Source organism: Chrysemys picta, chromosome 2, assembly GCF_011386835.1.
Source record: "Chrysemys picta bellii isolate R12L10 chromosome 2, ASM1138683v2, whole genome shotgun sequence".
NCBI lineage: Eukaryota > Metazoa > Chordata > Testudines > Emydidae > Chrysemys > Chrysemys picta.
Genome location: NC_088792.1, coordinates 64344856 through 64361874, shown reverse-complemented (window position 1 = coordinate 64361874; position 17019 = coordinate 64344856). Strand labels below are relative to the sequence as shown.

The 17019-nt window shown below is 42.4% G+C and overlaps 1 protein-coding gene across 2 annotated transcripts; it reads right to left on the bottom strand.

Annotated features, from left to right (window-relative positions):
• Window positions 1–207: 207 nt before the first annotated feature.
• NPY (neuropeptide Y) lies at window positions 208–15580 on the bottom strand. Of its 2 annotated transcripts, none has more exons than XM_005290867.5 (4): window positions 14910–15580; window positions 13924–14105; window positions 5871–5951; window positions 208–1839 (listed from the first exon to the last, which is right to left on the bottom strand). In XM_005290867.5, exons 2-4 carry the CDS (start codon window positions 14097–14099, stop codon window positions 1815–1817), a joined length of 282 nt encoding a protein of 93 aa, XP_005290924.1. In that variant the 5' UTR covers window positions 14100–14105; window positions 14910–15580; the 3' UTR covers window positions 208–1814. The 2 variants fall into 2 exon arrangements, with proteins under 2 accessions (XP_005290924.1, XP_005290923.1); XM_005290866.5 differs by having other exon boundaries at window positions 13924–14111; window positions 14910–15578.
• Between the last annotated feature and the right edge of the window lie 1439 nt (window positions 15581–17019).

Below are 17019 nucleotides of genomic sequence, written 5' to 3'. Positions count from 1 at the left end.
TGTACACAGGTGTGTGCTCCATAAGATGAAGAAAATTCATAGAATTAGGTGGGACTGCATATAGTGAGTAACTTGTGGATATGTTTCTCCTTTAACCGTTCCTTTCTCCATTCAGGCATATATATTGAAGATAATGCTAGGCAACTCTAATTTAACAATCATGGGATCTACTAACATCCTCGATACCATCAAATCATAGTCCCCCAAGATCACTAATGTATTTATTATACACAATGCCAGAAATCAGTGGTAAATACAATATATATCTCATTAAATTCAATTTTTGTAAAGAATGCACCAGAATAGACCAACTATATCGTCTAAATCAATAAAGTGACAATGTAGGTGTTGAAACAGTTTGCCTATTAAAATACCATCTGCGTGTTTTCTTTAAATGAATATGTTTTTAATGTTTCACTGAAGTAGGCGTGACATACAGTAACTGGCAAATGTCGAGGAACTGCAAAATGTAACAACACATCCAGTGTGTATCTGTAATGAGCAGATTAAAAACCCACTTAAATTGTATAGATGTATTTGTGTTTTAGCCATATAACAATATTTGGAAAACAGATATGAAATGTTTATACATCAAACTTCCAAGCAGATTTTTCTCTGACTTACAATTCTGGCTGTGTTCTTTCACACGATCCCTATGCACTCATCTCTGATGTATAAATAAGGGGTAGCATGCTAAAATATCAGGGACCAAGGACCAGAATCTGTGCCACTCTATATAAGAGGCCAAATATAATACAAACAGCTACTAACAATATTCCACACTGAATCTCTGACAATGACAGAACCATATATAGAATGAGAGTAGAAAACGCTGTTATAACATTAAGTAGTTTTGAATGAAAACATTAAGGTTATTTTCAACTCAACAAGCATCAGTAGCTCTCCCACCAGGGTAATGGGAATTTTACACATGGAACATTTGGAGAATAAACACCAAAGAAAATACCATTGTACCTGATTTAGGTATTCTCTGCTCATGGAAAGGATGTCTAGGACAGAAATTAAGAAAAAAATTTGTGTTGGATTCAGTTATTCAAAACTTTGTGTCACAAAGGAAATATCAACCATTCACTAGGTAGCTTTTCATGGAATCAACTATTAACTCTCAAACACTTCCAAATTCATATTGCAATATTACCTAGGAATTATATTGTTTCCTGTCACTTTGTATATTGCCAAAATGAAGAGATTCCATTTTTTAAATTTGAACTCTTAATCAGTCTTGACAGTTTAGCAGAATTAAACCTCTTTGTATTTTGAAAATGCTATTAATTTTAATATATGGGTTAATGTAAATAATAAACAATTGTTCTGTATAACGAGTATGAAAAAACACTTTCCAGATCATTTTATTTTCCTAAATTATGTAGGATATATTGGATGTTATGAAACATAAATAAATTTGTATAAATCAAAACAGAAAAATTGAATTAAAGGCCCAGGTAAGTGTTGTAATTATTTCACCTTTCACAATTATTATTTTAATATTTGTGAAATGATCACTGTACATGCTACTTTAGACTGCAGAGAGGTTATAATTCAGTTTTAATAGTTTAAAACAAATCTTTACTATGCCAATAATAGTGTTGTTGTCTTTCATTTAGTATGTTACATTGTGGAATGCACAAATAAATTATTTAAATAAATGTATATACAAGTATGATGAAGGAAAAATGCTACAGAATTTAGTACAATGGTTGCATGCACTGAGGAGTGATAAACTGTGATTGGTCTTATAGCAATAAGTATGGATTGAAAACTAGGAAAAGTTTGACGATGTGCTGAAATTTCCATCACCACATAGAAGGGTCTTCAAACCTGTAACACACATTAAACATTTTATGAAATTTTCTCTGAAAGATTAGTGATAGAACCAAATAGATTTTAAGATAATCGATGATCTTTTAACAGGCAAAAGTAATAAAAAGTTCTCACTTTAATACCACTAGTAGAGTATGGGATACATTTCCAATGTGAGTATGAAGACTGAATTGCTCCACTTCCATGAAAATGAATAGAAGTCAGGTGGCTAAATACCCACACATTGTTATGTAATGGGCCCCTAAACGTTGCTGCATCAGTGCTGTGTTTTTACAGTACTAAGAAACGTTTTTTCTGCAATGGATGCTAGTAGCTAACACTTAGTGCATTTTTGCTAAAAAATTATGGCACATAGAGATATAAACATGCCTATTAGCACATTTGTATCTCTGACTAAGCAGTACAACAAAACAACACATTTTGCAAAGAGAGGACTTATTGAATTTAGCAAAATTCTATAATGCTGTTCTCCCAGAATTTAGTTTTTTCTAGAACTCAATCTGAAGGTAGCAGCAGTGATTGTTAAAATCTTACAGTGCATTATTGCTTAATATTTTAAATAAATGATGTTTAAAATATTTGCTAAAGCAAATGCCGTGGGCCCAAAGTATTTCTGTATCCTGGTATTGTACTACATGTGTACAGAAAGCGAGACAAAAAGAGGGAGAACATAGCTGAGACAAAAGACAATACACATACAATATAAGGATTTCCTAATGACTACATGGGATCCACAAGATCAAAACCATGCACTGTTGCCATAAGAGAGTCATTTGTATTAAACTCAATGTTTCCCAGCACATTTATTTTTGATCTATTTTCTCTAAGAATCTAGTAAAGATGTTCCACTAAGGGAGAAACTTTCTTTAGATGTCCAAACGTACAGCAATGGGAAACTAGATCTATTCTCTAGCTGCCCGTGCATGCATCTATTTCTTAAATATATACATAATTACTTTATTTTAAGTTTTGAACTAATTTTAAACTGCTTTTATTTGTTATTAATCTTGGACTAAAATCTCTTCCTTATAATTTCTTCCATTTCACATGCACACTCGTTTATTTATTTACTTTTGTTCATAAGCTTTAAGTTATTAATGATTATTATCAGGGCCAGCTCCAGGTTTTTTGCCACCCCAAGCAAAAAAAAAAAAAGCCGGAGGGAGTGCCACCCCTTGAAAAGGGCCACCCCAAGCACATGCTTGGAACGCTGGTGCCTAGAGTCGGCCCTGATTATTATTATAAATAAAGCATTGTAGCATTTTTTGGGGGGGGGGGGAAGAATTATGTATAAAGAATTACATGGAGGAATTACATAAATTTAAACACTACATGTGTGCTGCCCCAAACTGATGACACTGATAGCATTCCTTGAAGAATTAGCGTTCTGCCTTGTCTTTATAAAGCATAGAGAACCTCCATAACGTATTTCACTACAGTTTACATTAATGTTTACATCCAATCAGCGAGATAAATTTTATCATGGCAGGTGCACTTAACGTCATAACCATAATGCTGTATTTTAACTTTGTAGTACAATTTCCTATACTTGGGCCCAATCTTGTAAGTCCACTGCACGGACAACTTCCATAGGCATCAATGAGAATTCTGGACACAAAGGGTTTGCAGGATTAGGCCCTTCAGTCCCAATGCTGCAATGATTTACATGTGTGTTTAGTTTTAGGCACGAGAGTACTCCCATTTGGCTCATGCATATTGACTTATGAAGCACAACAACTGGCTTGGGCATTATGACATAGCTACTGTGAAAATAGTTTACTTTTGCAGTAAACATACTATCACCAACCTTTTAAACATAACAGTCAAGGCTTAAACTCTGCTTACCCACTCTTAACTACAATTAAGATTAAAAATACTATTTTACATCTCCATTAAAAAAATAGACTCAATCCAGATGAGGCGGCAAGTAGAATTTTGCAAGACTGTGTTAATCTTAGTCATTATTATAGTATTTTAATCAGATATGCCATTACCTTAAATGGATATATACTTACAGGCTGAAATTCACCCATGTGCAAAGGGCTAACACCAGATCTATGCATCTTTAAGGTTCTGCTTTTTCCGCACAACATCAAATTTAAGTGGAATTTCAGTGATGCATAGATCTTATACTGGCTTTCTGTATTGATAGTCATACCTCAGCAATTAAAATTATACTGAGATAGTCAATAATACCTTTAATAAAATCAGCCACCCTGGACAATGTTGTTTTATATGGTGTTGTAGTAAAATCAGACATCCAGATCATGGACTTTCAGATGTAGATATTCTTGTGTGTGCCAACCAAAATTTACCAACTTGTGACCTTTTCACTTTGTAAAATATTAGGCACAAAATTCATGCAAAATGTAATATTTTAAAGAAAGCATTGTGCATAATCTGTGTTTAGATTAATATAGTCACAGATTTTCCCACCTAAAGCTATTTTAAAAGAACCCAGGATTTCAGAGAGAAAAATAAAACTAAGGAAATTAACAGTTAATGGAGAAACATGCCTCATGTTTCAGTATGTGGGTGGATCACTGTAACGTTCTGGACCTCGTGGGAACACCCTACACCCCCATGTACATCCTTATAATATGATTGTGTGGTATCTAATGCAAAGTTTGTCATGTCGGATGTCTTTGGAAGGCTCATGATGCACTGAGCATTGTTGTTATGGTAATATTATAGTAATCATTGTTATAGTAATATTATAGGTTGTAATTTCATGTATATAGTTATGGGCTGAAAATGTATCCTCAGGGCTTAAAGCAAGCCCAGGCAAAAACTCCACAAGAGCAGAGGGGCAGTTCACACCTCATCAGGGCATGTATGGGACAAACCCAGCCCAGCCTCACAGGAACAAAGGACACTGGCCTAGGCAACAACAAAGGATCTGTTGGACTCTCGAGTGAGTCACCCCCTCTTCCTTTGGTCAGTTTGGGACTGCGATGAGGTAATGCTCACCTGACTCTGAAGGGGGGGGGGCAAAGCCAAGAGGGAAGAAAGAACATGATAAAAGGGAGACACGTTTGCCATGCTCTTCCTCTCTCTTCCACCTCCATCTACAGACATCACCATCAAGTGGCTGAAGCGCTGATCAAAGGGGAAAGCCTGGCTGAAGGGCAACCAGCCAGCCTGTGGTGAGAAGCATCTAAGTTTGTAAGGGCATTGAAAGTGTTAAGATCAGCTTAGAATGCGTTTTGCTTTTATTTCATTTGACCAAATCCGACTTGTTATGCTTTGACTTATAATCACTTAAAATCTATCTTTCATAGTTAATAAATTTGTTTGTTTATTCTAACTGAAGCAGTGCATTTGGTTTGAAGTGTGTCAGAGACTCCCCTTGGGATAACAAGCCTGGTACATATCAATTTCTTTGTTAAATTGACGAACTCATATAAGCTTGCAGTGTCCAGCGGGCATAACTGGACACTGCAAGATGGAGGTTCCTAGGGTGGCATCTGAGACCGGCGATATTGGCTAGTGTATTTCGGTTGCAAGTAGCTGGGAGCAGTTTACATGCCAGAGGCTGTGCGTGAACCGCACAGGAGTGGGGATTCTCACAGCAGAGCAGGACAAGGCTGGCTCCCAGAGTCAAGGATTGGAGTGACCTAGCAGATCACTGGTCTGGATAACACCAGAGGGGAACATCACAATCATCATCAAGAGTCAGGGTGGTATTCTGTGCAGCATTTCACAATAAGGGATGTGCATTATGGGGATTCTTCCCTTCCTTTAAACATCAGGTATCAGCTACTGACAAAAGTAAGATACAGTACTTGACTTGGGCCAATGGTCTGATCTGGTATCATAGCCCCTATGTTCCTAGGATATTTGTGTTGTTCTAATAATGGATAAATAATTGTATTTGTTTATATATATATACATATATATAAACTGACATCCAAATACAGTGTTCTAATTTCTGATGCTTACGTATTTTCTGCCTATGAAAATCATTTACTGAAATAGCTACATTTTAAATTGAAATAAGAGCTATCACAAAGCATTTTTGTACTTACCTAGATCTAGGAATATTCTCTGTGCTTTCTCTCAACAAAAGATCCGAGATCAGTGTCTCTGGGCTTGATCTCTTTCCATATCTATTAAATGAAAAAAAAAAGTACCTATTTTTTCATACCTCCAACTTTAAAATTGAGACTAACTTTGGAATGTTCATACAAACCTTTATTGTAAAATTTTGTAGGGCAGAAGTAAAGGCAACTCTCCAGCAGGTGTTTAGTTGAACCCAGTTTGCTCATATGAGAATGTGTCACTCTAGTGTCACATTGGTTACAAATATGTTAATAATTAGAACATATCAAGACCCCTCATATAAAAATGTTTTCCATAATCACCTGTTATAATGTACACAATAGAAACCGGACATTTCTAACATTTCTTTGTTTGGTAGGTATTAGCAGATATCCTACATTCACACTTTTTGTGTGGGAGGATGTACAAGTAAGGGAGGAAGAGAGAAGTTGAAATATGACAGCAGATCTGAGGTTTATGATCCTTTTCTACAAATGCAATTAAGGTTTTTTTGTTCAATTCCAGCATAGTTTTGGATAGTGCTGTATCTTCCATCTGAAATTCATTGAGTGAGAAATCCACAAAAACTACCTGCACTATATAGTGAATACAAAAAAAGACTCATACTGCATCAAGTTACCATACATGTAGACCAAGATTTTCAAAACTGATTAGTAACATGAGATGAGATGCCTTAAAGGGGCCAGATTTTCAAAATGTGTGGAGTATAGACCTGTGGAAAATCAAGCACCTTAAAGTTGTCCCAAGTGAGGGACCCAAAACTTGAGCTACCCAAACTCACTAGTCACTTTTAAAAATCTTGCCATTGTAGATATTGTATTGCAAATCAGAGCTTTTTTTAGTAAGCTCTTATGACAATTGTTGTCGTGTGTGATCTTTGTTCTTAGTAAACCTGACAACTGTGTTTTTATTCCTGCATTTAAAAAAAAAAATCCTGAAAACAGTAGAATCCATTAGGGGCATTTACTTGAAAAAACTATCCCAATTCCCATTTCTTGTAAAGGAATGTGCCCTTTTTCTCCTTTCTGAAAACAGTATCAATAATGAGCAGTCAGCTTGACAGGTAATCCATTACTGCCTGGGATCACTAGGTTACAATAGTAATGGTAACCACAAGAGAGCACTTCCTTCACTGTAAAGAAATAAAGATCATGGTTTATTACTTGTATGGATATATAGTAGAACCTCAGAGTTCGGGAATGGAGGTTGTTCATAACTCTGAAATGTTCGTAACTCTGAACAAAACATGGTTGTTCTTTCAAAAGTTTACAACTGAACATTGACTTAATACAGCTTTGCAGAAGAAAAATGCTGCTTTCCCTTTAATTTTTTGGAAGTTTATGTTTAACAGCACTGTACTGTATTTGCTGCTTTTGGGGGGGAGAGGGGGTCTCTGCTGCTGCTTTATTGTGTACTTCCGGTTCCAAATGAGTTGTGTGGTTGACTGGTCAATTCGTAACTCTGTGTTTGTAACACTGAGGTTCTACTGTATGGGTAAAATGACAGTAAAATTACATTGGAAAATAATTACTAAATGCGTGGGATGAAATCCTGGCCCCATTGAAGTCAATGGTCCTCAAGATGTCCCTCCAGTGGGTTCAGCTAGATTGCAGAAAAGCAAACTTCCAACAAAAAACTCTTAGCTTTTCTTGCTATAATTTGTGTGGTGATTTTCATATGTTTACCATGATATATGACTGTGGAAACAAGGCTGACTTGTTATCATTATATCTTAATGACTGGATTTTTTTCCATGGTCTTGGTCAATTTAGTATGTTGTCCGTGCTTTAGAGAGACATAGTATCAGTTTCAAGTTTTGGAAGCAAATTTCTGTTATATAAACTGATTGAAAATGAATATCTGAAAAGAACCAGTCGCACACAGTGAAATGCTATTATAGTAATTCAATCAAGCGTGATGCTGAATCAAATGTCTTATGCTCCATCACCACAAAGGAACTTGTTTCTAATTACCTACTCCAATTAATATGGATGTGACCGGGGTGTCCCCTAAGGAGAAATCTAATTTCCCTGATTAAAATATTTGTTTTTAAGAAATTGATTAAACAAATTAAAAACTGGATCCAGTGGCCCATACCTCGGCAAAATTCCCAGTGACTTCAATGAGAATTATGTCTGAAAAAGGACTGAGTAGGGTCCCTTGCAAGAGAGGAGACATGGCTCAGATACATGAAGAGGATTTTTATTTTGAGATACTCAACACACACTGTCCCTGAAGCTCCCTGGCTCCCCGATTGAGGACAACACCTTGTGCTGCATTGTGTTGCCATACAGGGTGTGTCTGTGTCCGTGTCCTGAATAGGGTTATGCCATCATGGAATCGAGTGCTGACTGAAGGATCAGCCCAGATGGCAAAGGACTAAAAAGGAAAGCAAATTCTTCTAATGTTAAATGTTCGAAGCTTGGGTGGGCCCCTTAGTTTTGCAGTCTCTATCACTTAGGATAGCCCTTACGTTCACAATAGAACAATGACAAGAGAACTGAACTGAAAGCCAGGGCTGAACACAAAAGAGAATTAGTTGCCATTGGAGGAAATCCTTCTTAAAGTCTTTACACCAGAGTAGATGGTACTTTCTCCATATCTATCTTGCACAATTCAGAGACTTTCCAATGACAGTATCCCAACCTACTGTTTGCTGCATGGAAGATGTTTGAACAGCCACTTCCATCAAATAGTATTAACATTTTAAAGATCAAGGACCAACTTTGCAAAAGTGGCCAGTAGTGTTTGGTGCCCAATCTGAAGCCTGGTCTACTCCTAAAACTTAGGTCAACCTAGCTACCTAGCACAGAGCTATGAAAAAAATCATGCCCTGTGCAACATAGTTAGGTCAACCTAACCCCCACTGTAGATGCAGCTAGGTCAATGGAAACATTCTTCCATCAACCTAACTACCGCCTCTCGAGAGGGTGAATTCACTACAGCAACAGAAAAATCCCTTCCATCGCTGTAGTGTCCACAGTAATGTTACAGTGGTGTAGCCGCAGTGCTGAAGCTGTGCTGCTGCAGTGCTTGTAGTGCAGACATACCCTTAGACATCAAGGCCTGTTTTCCAGAGGTGCAGATAATCCACAACTCCAGTTGAAGTCAAGGGGAGCACTCAGCACTTGTGACAATCAGGCCGTTGTTGTCTCACATTGCGCACCCAAAGCACCACTTTTGAAAATTTGGGCCTGGGAATTCAAATCCTATAAGGTGTTCAGCACCTCTAGTAGGGGTTGAGGGTGCTCACCAGCAAATTGTAGGAGGTGCTCAGAACCTTGCAAAGTCCTCAATATCAAAAGAATCTGCATGTAACAAAGGCTCTTTTTCACATTACAGATCTGATATAGATGTGAAATGGGAAAAAAAATCTAGTGTTTTCTGAAACCCAAGTCATCAGAGCTGGTTCAGACACATCCAGGGCCACCTGCAGAGCCCCTGGATTAGAGCCTCTTCCTATAGGAATTCCACCTTCTTGTGGGCTTATAATTAAAACGATATGTTGTATGTTTCTTTATAACAGAATGGCAATGCATGCAAAGGACAAGTTGGGGGAGGCAAGTGGTGACAGTGACAAGCCGTGGGGGAAGTGAAGAAGAGAGGGAAGGTTCAGGGATCAGAAGCTGCAGGCAACAAAGTGGCAGGGCAGTGCCAGTTGCGGGAAGGAAGCCATTGTACAGGGGTAGCAGATGGTTCGAGGAAGGATAGGGTTCTGAATCAAGCAGCAGGACAGGGATGAGGCCCAGAGGAAGTTCCCAAGGGCACCACTGGGGCGAGAGGGTACAGCTGAGAAGGGCCCTGTCTGGGAATGGGGAATAGCCTCCTGGGAGGTGGGATAGAAGAAGTACAGTAAAACATGCCTTCGTGACTACCTCTGACAAGAGACTACTTGTCATGAGTGACTACTTGCAGAGGCCACGGAACGTTTTCCCCCTATAATTTAACTGTGAAGAGTGACCACCTCTCATCTGCAACCAGCGACCACATTTTCTTACTCCCATCCATAAAAACAAACTTGTAAGAGGAAACTGATCTTCCTTACTTCTACGCTGCTGCTGGCAGCGGCACTGCCTTCAGAGCTGGGTGCCTCGCCAACAGCCACCGCTCTCCCGTGTGCAAACCTTTGAAGAGAAGCCACTTCTTACAACCAGTCACTTTTGCTAGCTCCCATAAATGGTCACTCTTGGTGGCAGGTTTTACTGTAGTTGTGGGTAACAGTAGCCCATGGGAAAGAGACAGTAAGCGGTCTTGGTTAAAGCAGCAGCAGTTGCCAGGAGGGATGGGGCAGAAAAATGCCATCAGTAGCTACAGAAGCATCAGACGACAAAGCAGGCAGTGGAAACCTAAAAAGAAAGGGCACTTACCTCTGCCTCTTTCCCCTCAAACATAGCCTTTCCTATATGTTTCACCAATTGTGCGGTGAGCTGGAAGCTCATGGCTGGGCCTAGGGGGCTCCATATCCCCAGGGTAAGGTAAGAGGCTCAGGACTTGTCTACGCTTGAAATGCTACAGCAGCATCACTGCAGCAGTACTGCTGTAGCACTTCAGTGTAGACACGATCTATGCTGACAGTAGGGGTTCTCTCATTGGTGCAGGTAATCCACCTCCCTGAGAGGTGGTAGCTTGGTCGACAGAAGAATTTTTCCATCGACCTCGTGCTGTCTATACCAGGGGTTAGGTCGGCTTAACTGCACAGCCCATGGGTGTGGACTGAGCGACGTAGCTGGGTTATCCTAACTTTTTAGTACAGACCAGGCCCTGGGATCTTGCTCACCATCAGTGAGACGTGATGAGCATGCCAAAATTCTCTCTTCCTCCCGCCTGGAGCCTCTCTGGCTATGTCTACACTTCAAACTAAGCCCAGGCTCTAACTCAGGTTTGAGCCCATCCCCTCTTCCATCCACCCACAAATCAGTCTGATTCAAGAACCCAGGTCCTCCTAGCACTCTGCTAAGGGGGTGGGTCAAAGCCTGCTGTCACTTGAGTCCAAGCCCTGTCATTTGCAGTGTGGATGCAAATACGAACACATTAGCATGGCTGTGAGAGCTGGGTCCAGAAATTGTAAACCCAGGTTTACAATGCAGAGTGGATGTTCAAGCATGGGCTTGAAAACGCTGAGTACACCAGCCCAGGTCCCACAGACAGAAGCTTAGTTTGCAGCTTAGCTATGCCCTCTCATCACGGGTCTCCCTGCAATCACAGGTTCCATCAGGAGTGCTGGAACAATTTGTATAGTGGGGGTGCTGAAAGCCATTGAACCAAATTGTAAACCCTGACTTTAATGGAACCCACTTCAAGCCAGGGGGTGCGGCAGCACGCCCAGCACCCCTAGTTCCAGCACCTATGGGTTCCATAACCCGTCAGAACCAGTCCTGAAAACCATCATCCAGTACTAAATAAAATGAAATAAAGTTCCCACTGGGGAACTTTGACTTTAGGTATGCTGTTCATCACAAGAAAGGGAAAACTGTAAAAGTATAAGGGGTGGAGAGAAAGAAATTTATTGACACTTCTGCTAGAACATATTGAATATTACTCAAGATCCTAGATCAGAGCTGAAAGACGTTTATGCCACAAAATTTTCTATCATTGCTGAAATAGGAAATGTGCAAGAGTTAAATTAAAACCAATTGCAAGCCTGTTGCTGTGGGTTGTTTCAGTGCAGTTAATGCACTGAACAAGAGAAATGGTGCATCATGTTTTTTAATTAAGTCCTATTTGGGTCTCCATTCCTCTGATTACAGTGTGGTCCATTCTGGAAAGTGACATTGTGAAACTGGCATTGTAGGGTTCTACATTTATTGTCTCTCAACTCTCTAATTGACTCTCCAACTCAAATTTACTCCATTTAAAAGTAAAATGATTGTTCCCCCTACTTGCTACCTGGAATATAAAAATCAAACTTGATTCTTTTTTGCTTCATGCCTTATCATCAATAAAGACTTTGGTTAATCATTCTATTTATAATGTGCACACTAGGATGGAATCTAGCTCATTCTCCCCCGCTATACTGACTTTGCAGAACTAAGAGGGGTAAGGGGGGGAGTAAAATCTTATTTTTGTCACTAAAGGAAGCAGATATGAATATGATATATATGCAAGCCGTGGATCTGTTAAGTAAGGTGATGTCATTTTTACACAGTCACTTTTCAGACTAGATCCACACTTGAAATACTGTCTAATGCAGTGGTTCTCAACCAGGGGTACCATGTACCTCTGGGGGTATGCAGAGGTCTTCCAGGGGGTACATTAACTCATCTACATATTTGCCTAGTTTTACAACAGGCTACATAATAACCCTAGCAAAGTTGATACAAACTAAAATTTCATTTAGACTATGGCTTGTTTATACTGCTCTATATACTCTACGCTGAAATGTAAGTACAATATTTATATTCCAGTTGATCTATTTTATAATTATATGGTAAAAATGAGAAAGTAAGCAATTTCAGTAATAGTGTGCTGCGACATGTTTGTATTTTTATGTTTGATTTTGTAAGCAAGTAGTTTTTAAACGAGGTAAAACTTGGGGGTAGTCAAGACAAATCAGACTCCTGAAAAGGGTAAAGTACTCTGGAAAGGTTGAGAGCCACTGGTCTAATGAATAAATCAACTGATATAAGAAATTGTATTTGGGAAATGGGATATGAGAGAAGAGGTGGGAAACCAATGTAGTGATTCAAGTGTGTGAAGAAAGGGGAAGATGATATGGGCAGTGCCTTCGGGAGAAGAAGAGAAAATGTTGGCATCTGCATTTTATGTGAACTAGAGGGAGGAAAGCAAAAACACAGCAAAAAGGAGGTTCCAATACCCTAGATGGGAAATTATCAGAGCATCAGCTTTTGTGGGTGACGCATGGTTCAAAGGAAGCTTTCTCTTCTATTAGCCAGCTGAACTAAATTGGACTGATGCCCCCAAATAAAGGGATTTGACATTGTAATTTTACCTTTCATTTCAATCGGAGGTTTCACCACACACATCTGCAGTAACATGAGCAAGTCAGGGCCATTCCTAGATAACCATTAAGGGCAGGCTTGCCTGCCACACAATGCGCTCTTTAATTATTTGTTAAGTGACTGGTGTACTAAGCAGCTGTCAAAACAAAAGATTTCTGAATTACTACAATTCTTCAGCAACAATAAGAACTGTCACTCGCTCCAGATAAACACCATATGAGACACAGTGGCAGCAATGGAAGTGTGAAATTGTTCTGCTTTTTTTCCTGGTCTGTCTCACACTCTCATGTTCCAAGTTTATGTTTCATTTCCCTCTTTGCTTCTGCCAGTACTCTCTCCATAAAATAAACTTCCTATTACTTTTATGTCCCTAGCCAGGAAAGCTCTTTGTGTTAAAACTGACAAGACTGGATGAGACTAGCCTCTAGAGCCCATATTGGTACCATTCCACCAATCCTTTATTCCATGTTATTCATGTTGGAGGTCACATTTACCTCCACCTTACACAAAACCCATGTGCGGAATCCAGACAGGAACCGCCCCATCATGAAGCGGTGGCTGTGGTTGCTACAGAAATGGAATTCACCCTTATCACATTTTTTTCTCCATTACATTCTTGGGCGCCTCATTTTGTGAATTCACAAGTGCTCAGAGCTCTGACTCGGGCATTTTAGCTTCCCTGCAGTTGTGCCCCCCTCACCACTGCGCCTCTCCTATTGCTGTTTCCATACCCCACACTGGACCATGCTCAGCCTCTGGTGCCTGACCTCAGCCTTGACCAGACTGTCCTTCACGTCTGCCCACCTGGCTGGTGTAGCAGGACCCATGAGCTAGAGATCCTAGTGGAGTTAGACCCTACTCCGGGCAGTGCTCACTAGTGGCTGCTGTGCAGAGGGAAAGAGCCCCTCATACAGAGCAGAGCCTGGGCGAGATCAGAACTTATTTCCCCGGGTTGTTTTCTGAGAAACGGGGTGGGGATGAGCCTGCTGAACACACAGGCTCACCCCACACACAGGACAGCCGGTCTGCGCTCGCCCGCACTGGGGTGCCCAGTACCTACCTCTGCCTTGTGATGAGGTTGATGTAGTGCCTCAGTGCCGAGTAGTATCTGGCCATGTCCTCCGCAGGCGCGTCCTCGCCGGGGTTGTCAGGTTTGGATGGATACGCCTCCGCCAGCGTCCCCAGGCAGATCAGCAAGGACAGGGCGAAAGTCAGCACGGACAGCCACAACCGCATGGTCCCCTGCATCTGCACAACACCCGGGCGGCGGAGGCGGGAGAAAGGAGCGTGCAAGGGCGGGCGTCAGCCCAGAGAGCAGCAGCCCCTTCCCGGGACAAAGCGCCCCGCGGCGGGACTTTGTCAGTTTCAGCCGGACACGGCTTGCAGAGTCTGTCCCCCCCCCCCCCCCCCCCCAGCCTTTCTGGCGGGCATCGGCCACACGGGAGGCTCGCGCTGGATAAAAGTCACCGCGCGCGCTGAGCTTGTGCAAGGAAGTTGCACTTGTTGTCACCCGGGGGGGGGGGGCTGGTTATAGCAGCAGCCCCAGGCGGGGAGAGCTGCGTGACACAGGACACGCTGCGGGAACACAGCGGATTGTCTAGGAGGATGCTAGGCAGAGACCCGGAGCCTCCAATGAAATGTGACCCACGCACCGGAAAACTTGATTTCCTTTTAAAAAAGCATGTGGGGGGGGGAGGGGTGGTTTCTTACCCCTCCTGAGCCGGACCCAGCCCGGGCAGGAGGCGGCACCAAGCCGGGGCTCTCCCGCAAACGGGCAGAGGCTTCGCACCTTCTCCGAAAAGCGGAAGAAACGAATGTTTCTGACCCCGAGCCCGGGTGGGCGAGGAGCCGCCAGAGACCCCCGCCGCGGGGCCGGCGCTAACGAGGGGCGCGGAGCCGCCCCGCACCCCCTCCCGGCAGCGAAGGCGGAGGCGATTGGAGCCGGGGTCCCCTGCCCGCTTTGCACGCGGCGGGCTGGCAGCGCCCGGGAGAGCGGCTCAGAGCAGCGTCCCATCCCCGGCACCAGCGCAACCCGCGGGTACTCACGGCAGGCTCTGTAGATGGGGCTTTTCCCGCGCTCAGGTCAGCGTCGCTCTCTTGCCAGTGGCTCGACTCTCCGGTCTGTGGCTCGGCGCCTCGCCGAGGTTTTTTATGGCTTTCCCAGCAGGCAGGAGGGGCCTCGGGCGGTCACGCTTGACGCTTCGGTGACTCCAATCCCCTCGCCGCCTGCGCCCTGCCCCGGGATTGGCACCACAGGCTGCTGCTGCCTCGACACTGACATCCCCGGCACGGGAGGAGGGGGAGCGGGGTGGCTGCTGACGCCTCCGATTGCTGGGTCCCAAGCCAGCCCTCCCCCCTCCACACCCACCTGCACCGCCGGGCACCTCTCCCGCGCAGAAGCAGGGTGAAGCTGGGGCTACCTGGCTCCGGTTGGAGCCGCCCCGTTTTCCTCTCCAAACTCCCACCCTGTAGCTGCACCAGAACAAAAAAGCCCTGGCCCCTGGCACAAACGTGTCCCAACGACTCAGGTGCAAAACCGCTGTCTTGCTGGGTCGACTCACTTTGGGCAGCCACCTCCCAGTTTCCAAAGCCTAAATGAGGTGTAGCTGCTCCCATAAACACTGCTCATGCTGGAGCAATAGTAGATCGGGTGCCCTGGATCTTACACCTGAATCCTGCCAAATACAGCCCTTGTTTTGCACAAATCCTCTAATTGTACAGCATAACTAAAGAACAGGTGTAGATATGCCTCTTACACCCCCCCACCCACCCCCAAAAAAACAATAATACAAAACCACCTGGTCCCTGAGGCATCCTGGCACATCACCATAGAAAACTTGCAGTGCCGGATATAGCCAATTTTTCACCCTAATCCCAACATTTCACTGCTTAAATATAGAACAAGATTAATTGCTCCTGTTACACCAAAAGGCTCCAGACCCTGATGTACAACTGCATCATAAAAATCCAGATTTTGCATCTGGATCCTGCCAAAATTATAGCCACAGACCCAGAAATTGTACCCTCCAAATAGACAAGCCTTGGGGCTTATCTGTTCAGGGAAATTGATCAGCTATAGCTCTAATACAACTCCCCATAGGCACACTCTATTCTGAAGTAAAAGTGACTTTTTTTAGTAGTTTATGTCACTTCCACAGCAGACGATGTTCAGCACCCCACGTAACCTATGATGCCAGAAACAGCAGGCCCCTCAAAGTTCCAGGAGACACCAATACTTTAACTTTCTTACACCATGACAGTGCTCACTGAATCTGGAAAAGAGAAACTGCTTATGGTAGTGGATGTTGCATAGTTCTCTAATGGCCTCTCAGACTTTGTTGGAAGGAGTTTTGTGGAACTATGGAGACGTTTTATAAAGTAACATTCAGTAACCTAATAAAATATGGAAAATATATGTTACTAAATGAGGTGACGCCAGCCTTTAAAATCAAATCATTTTGACTGACATCTTGCCATTAGCCCCACTCTCTCACTTCAGCGCTAATACAACTTTCTTTCAGTTATTTTTTTCTTTAGATTTAAATAGTAGTAAAACATAAAATGCCTACATAAGAGCTCTAGGCCCCCTGACAATTAATCTTTCAACAGTGTAATACACCAGGCAGCATTAAAAATCAAACATTCAAACAGGAACAAATTAACTCAGCCAGTAGGCCATCTGAAAAAAAGCTCCTTTCCACCTCCATCATTTCGAGAACATAGTCAAAACCTTCTCCCAAAACCCTGTCAAACAAGTGCCTTGTGCAGCATGCCTGGAAGGTCACCCAATTCTGGCTATTTCAGACCAAGGCCAGGGAGCAGGTTAAAGAGACCCAGGACCCTCACCAAGATATTAGCCAATCGTTTATGATTCAGTAAAGCATTGATGGTGACACAGAAAGAGAGACTGTGGGTTATATTTTACTCCAGGTAGAAAACGACTTTCAAGAGTCTCCATGCCTGGAGTTCCCTGCTCTTTTTCCATGGAATAGCCAGGGTCTTTGGCTCTTAAAATCAGCAACTCCAGAAAGGGATCCCCAGAGCTCTGCACAGCAGCTCTGATAGCCCTCATCCCCCAAGTAGCACAACTCCTGCAGGATTAGTAAAGAGACGACATATGCATGTTATCTTGTAAAGAGTTACCCTATTAATTCTG

Coding starts and splice junctions, on each gene's coding strand:
- NPY (XM_005290866.5), bottom strand. CDS start 14,111: ATGCAGGGGACCATGCGGTTGTGGCTGTCCGTGCTGACTTTCGCCCTG. Junction 5,952..13,923: donor AACCTCATCACAAGGCAGAG/GTAGGTACTGGG, acceptor TTCATTTAATAG/ATATGGAAAGAGATCAAGCC. Junction 1,840..5,870: donor GAGAATATTCCTAGATCTAG/GTAAGTACAAAA, acceptor TGTGTGTTACAG/GTTTGAAGACCCTTCTATGT.